Genomic DNA, 5,427 nt, shown 5'->3' on the forward strand with positions numbered 1-5,427 from the left:
TTTTACTTTACTGTCCATGTTTTGAACTCAGCAGCCTGTCTGCAGTGGTTGGATTTTGGAAACTGAAACATCTGTGAAAGTTAAACGACCATTGTTTTCAGCTCAGTGACTCAAGTTTTCACATCTGAGCAGCAGATTCACAGAAACATGAAGATTCACTGTAGGACAGATACCAAAACCTAACCAGACCTTAAAGGACCTATTTGCAAGTTTTGTTATTGCTACATAGCTAACGTCAGCATTAGCAGCTGTTTACTCATCAGTCTAGAAGTTACCAACATCTGTCTCCAGAGGTGGAGACAAACACCTTGTTTGGCTTCTATTTCTATCACTATCCATAAACCCAGGACATGGACTAATGCACATGGTCTGGTCAGTTTCTGTTGAGTTGAGGATCAGGTGAGAGAGCAGTTAACAAGGAGTGAGCTGGTTAATCTGATGAAGTTCAAACAGCAGCTTCTGTTCCCGTTCTTCTTCAGTGACATGAAGCTGGTTCTCGGTTCTCAGTAGGTTCTGTGTCATGGCTGATCATAAAGACCATGTACCCACATCCAGAACAGCCTGGGTTAAACCTGCACTTCAGAGTTTATGTTCCACATGTGCTGATTAGAGTGTATGAACCTAATTTGACATTATTTCATACAGAAAGTCACAAATCAAACTGAACATCTTCACCAAACCAAATGTTCTGGTTGTTTTTCTCTTTCTTTCATTTCTCTACCTTGTGTGAAGACTCATTTAAACTGAATATCTTCTGTTCTGATTATTATTTATATTTTCTTCTTTTCTAGACCGCCACAGATAAACTTCTGCAGGAGAAGACCTCAGAGTCTGAGCCAACAGTAAACTGCGAACCAGATCCCTCCTCTGACCCAGGACCTCCCTTGACCACAGTGTCTCCTCAAAGGCCAGAAGAAATGAAACCTGGAGAAGATCCAGAGCCCACAGAGGAACCATTGTCTGCCACACCTGATTCAGATTCAAAAACCTTGAGTAGTGGGGAGTCATCCGAGGATGAGGAGGATGACGACAAAGAGGCAGCAGAAAAGCAGGGTGAAGTCACCAGCATCCTTCCCTCCTCTGTCCTGGACAAAGCCAGTGCCATTGCCCAGCACTTTACCAACAGCATCAAACGAGGTAGTCTGGCTCAGGATGATGCTCGCTCCCTCGCATGTGCTTCACCGCGGTTACCCAGCAGAACCAGCAGCAGCCTCAGCCTCAGCACTGAACCCACCAACCAACCTTTAGGGCTCAACAGTGTCTGTCTTGATCCGTCAGAAACCTTCACTGCAACAGATCTGACCCTGCTATCTCCTCGGGAGGACAGCCTGTTTGACGCTGACAGAGGTATCAGACGGAGGCGGGATTCCACCTTGTCCAAGCAGGACCAGCTGCTGATCGGCAAAATCAAGAGTTACTACGAGAATGCTGGGAGCCAGGATGCCACCTTCAGCCTCCAGCGCAGAGAGAGCCTGACATATATCCCGACTGGGCTGGTCAGAAGCTCTGTCAGCCGGTTCAACAGCATCCCAAAGAGTAAAACTGTCCTGACAAATCCCTCTGCTTTGACCACATCCTCCAGTCTTGACCCTTCATCAGTGGAGTCACACTTAGCGCTACCCTCAGATACCTGTGATCATATGGTCTCTAGTGACTCTTTAGACTCTTTGAAGTCTGATCAGAGAAGCACAGATCCAGAAGATTCAGGAGAAAGCCTCAGGTCCAGATCTCAGAGCTTGCAGGATAATCCATGTGAGGATGAAGAGTTCAGATCTTCATCTGAAATGATCAAGATCTGGCAGGCAATGGAGCAAGAGATCACTAGATCCCAAAGTGAAGACAGAGGGCGTGAAAAATTCAGAGAAGCTCCAAGAAACCCCAAAGCAACCAACATTGGTCTGTCTAACTTGACAAACACCCCAAACAATAGCTGTGATCAAGAGGGTGGAGCATCTGACCTCAGCACCATCACAGAGCAATCCACAAACCCTTCACCCCTCAAGCCCAAAACTTACAGGGTGAATCGGACAGGAAGTCTGAAGGACACCCTGAAGGTGTTTGGGGAAGAGGCCGTCATCCTCAGGCCTGTGGTTCCTCGGGTCACCCAGCTGAAGGTGGAGGCAGAGGGGGAGAGGTCCAGCGAGGATTCAAACCAGGTGGATGACGGAGACAAAACGAAGAGCAAAGTTCTCCATCTGGCTCGTCAGTACAGCCAGAGAATCAAAACGACCAAACCAGTGGTCCGACAGCGAAGTCAGGGCATGATGCTCAGTAAGAAGAGTCTACCCTGTGTGGTGGAGGAGAAGGAAAGTTCAGGTACTGTGATGTCCTGTTTATCTCCATCAGAGATAACCAGTCAGGAGTGTTTGCATACATTATCTTAATTTTGCAATCCATTTTATCTCAACCAGCTAACAGACAAACAGTAATTAAACAGGAAAATAAAGTTTTAAAAACCTGGAATTAGTCTTTAAGTTATGATTGATTATAATATTTTTTGCAGGTAAACCTGACCTGAGTCTGACGCTGGTTCCTCATAAGAAGGCATCCTCTCTGCCGCTGAGCCCCATTCTCCCCTGCAGCTCAGTGGGCAGCTCAGTCTTCCCAGGTCAGGCTCGTTCCCGCAGTCCACTTAGTCCTCCTCCTCCCATCAAGGGTTTCAACTGGCCCGATGTCAGAGAACTCCGCTCCAAATACTCCGACCACAGCCGCTTCCAGAAGAGTCCTGTTGAGCGGAGTCACTCCATCCCGGAGCAGATGTTTGATGGCGGCCTGAGGAGGCACTCCAGCTGCTCCTCCAGCCACTTCCTCACTGACAGAGGTTCTGGTGAGGGTCCTTCATCCAAGCCTCGCAACAGTCGGGATGCCAGCCGAGAGGAACGCAGCAAACGGCTTCACCGAGCCAATTCTCTGGACCCTCGGCTGAGTGGAGCACAAATGACTGAACTGCAGAAACTCCAGGATCAGGTCACTAATTGCAACTTTGACGATTACTTTGTAGCAGCTGAGGCACCACTACCCGATGACCCCAAACACAAGATCATCATCGTAGAGAAACTTCCAGAGCCTGAGTCAGAACCTGCAGAAACAACCAAAGAATCCAAAGAAGAAGAAGAACATGATGACAACTACGTTCAGATCCGTTCACCGACCAGCAGGGAAAAGATCTCCATCATGGCTGTGATCGACCGCTGCAGAGTCTATCAGGACTCTGATGAATACAAACAAAGGGAGGAAGCAAAATCTAAAATTGAACCACTGAGGCCTCAAGAGTTCGACCAGATGGCAGCATCCCCTGCCGATCAGGAAGACGGGTCCCAGAAAACAAGCTCAAACTCGGGACAGAGGACAGAAGCCGGTCAGCAGAGCATTGTGAAAAATCTGAGAGAAAAGTTCCAGAGCCTGAGCTGAAAAAACTGTACGATAAAGTTTTTAATGAAACCGTAAGACATCATGTCAAACCTCTGAATTAATGAACCCAAAGGTTTCTACATAAAACACAAAAACCAGGTTTTTAAATCAGTCATGACTTTAAAAAGTTCATGTTTAACTCTTTAAGAGGTGAACAGATGATCAGCCTGTCAATGGTTTCCCAGCAAAAAAATGAATTATGTCAAAATACAATTCCTGCTTTATTTCCTGTGGTTTAAAAAGTTATTTAGAAGACAGAATATCTCTTGTGATTGGCTTCTTATATAAAAATCCAAAACCAACTTTCTTGAGATTACAAGATCTTTTCCCTCTGTCCTCTCTGGCATTTTGTAGATAAGTATCTAAAAATATGTAAATATCTTTTTACAGTCCTCAAGTACAAATTATCTACAGTCAGAGTATTTGTTAAAAGCACCTTTTTGTACTGGATGTTATGTGTTGCCCAGTTTCAGGGAATTGTTGCTACACTGTGACTCGGTTTTGTTTCAGTCGTCTTCTCTTTGAAGTAAAAGCTTCATGTTTCAGTCACAGCAAAGACTTTAATGTTGCACTGTATAAAGCTCGTGTAGATTCCTGCTGCTAGAGAACCAACCACTACATTTCACCACTGCCAGAGTCACTTTGTTCAGTCACACCTCTAAAACTATAGTGGTTGCATAACTTGTGGTTTTATTTTGATGTTAAAGGAACAGTCCAACATTTTGATAAACCCTCTTCTTTCTCCAGAGTCAAGGGTTTCAGGTCAGTTTCATCTCTGTGTCCAGGTTAGAGGTACATCCATGATATGTTTAGCCAAGCTTAGCACAAAGACTGGAAGCAGGAGGAAACTGTTAGTCTAACAAAAAAAATCCACCTTCCACAAGCTCAATGTCTCTTTGATTTCCATAATGTTTTTTTATATTAAACAGAAATAGAATTGTAAAACACAAAAATAATTTCAGGATGAGCTGCCTTTAGTTTTAGCACCATTTGCTGCCCTGATTCTTCAGTCAACTACCCGGGTGGCGGGGGGCACTCGTCTTTGCCTGAAAATCTTTGGTAACTTCATATGTAAAGACATTAACGCATCAAATCTCTCAGTGATAACAACGTGTCACTCAACATTTAGACCGTTCAGGTGAATGTATGGAGGACCCAGCCTGCTTTACTAGGACAACATTAAATGAATGTGCAAGTTTAAAATTATTCATTTTAAAAATAATTAAATAACTGAATAAATACATTTCAGAATGATTTATTTTTATTAGTAAAATTAGTTGAAAATATGAAAATAAAACAATGACTTAAACAATTTAATCCACAGTAAACAAATTAAGAATAAATTATTTATTACACATTAATGGATGTATCTCTGTTTGGTGCCTTTCAGTTTGTCCAATTTATGTTAAGTTTATATGGACAATTTATGGACGTTAGTCATTTATTGATTTCCTAATAAGCCAGGTTTTGGTCTGCATACACACTAATTGTATAAATGTTTTCTAGATTAGCTTTTAACAAATAAGTGGATTGATTTATTTTAGCCCCTTGTTGAATGGCACAGTGGCAGATTCAGGAGTTGAACCTGTAACTTTTCTGTAACCACTCGTCCTCACAGTCGACCACTGTTAACAGTCAGGCTTGTTCCTGTGCTGTACGTCTTATTTATGTGATCTGATGTAAATAGAAACAAACGCTCTGTCTTTCTATAACTGTAGTTATATATATATATATATATATATATATATATATATATATATATATATATATGTGTGTGTGTGTGTGTGTGTGTGTTGTATGTACAAACATGTTTATATGAGCTCAGAAGACGTCTGTTCTGTTCCACATTAAAACCACACAAACAGGACCAACAGAGGGTGTGTAATAATCCTGTTTTTGTGTCTATATACAATGTGTCCTCATACTGACTGTCAGCAAACACACTGTCCTCACACAGACTGTCCTCATCTTCATTAAAGTTTTTATGAGACATTAAACAAGGCAGAGATTTCTACA

General features: G+C 42.8%; 1 protein-coding gene across 6 annotated transcripts in view; it reads left to right on the top strand.

The window, feature by feature from the left end:
* Nucleotides 1–5,278, top strand: part of LOC139612136 (pleckstrin homology domain-containing family G member 3-like) — a 28,409-nt gene extending 23,131 nt beyond the window's left edge. For all 6 annotated transcript variants that reach the window (XM_071467375.1, XM_071467374.1, XM_071467377.1 and 3 more), the window contains 2 exons: nt 792–2,316; nt 2,504–5,278. In XM_071467375.1, the coding sequence (XP_071323476.1) occupies nt 792–2,316; nt 2,504–3,411 (2,433 nt within the window). In that variant the 3' untranslated portion in view covers nt 3,412–5,278. The remainder of the gene's footprint in view (nt 1–791; nt 2,317–2,503) is intronic.
* The last annotated feature ends 149 nt before the right edge of the window (nt 5,279–5,427 follow it).

The sequence above is a fragment of the Trachinotus anak genome, unplaced genomic scaffold (genome assembly GCF_046630095.1).
Source record: "Trachinotus anak isolate AG129_WGS33_773 ecotype Australia unplaced genomic scaffold, CSIRO_AGI_Tana_v1 ptg000031l, whole genome shotgun sequence".
NCBI lineage: Eukaryota > Metazoa > Chordata > Actinopteri > Carangiformes > Carangidae > Trachinotus > Trachinotus anak.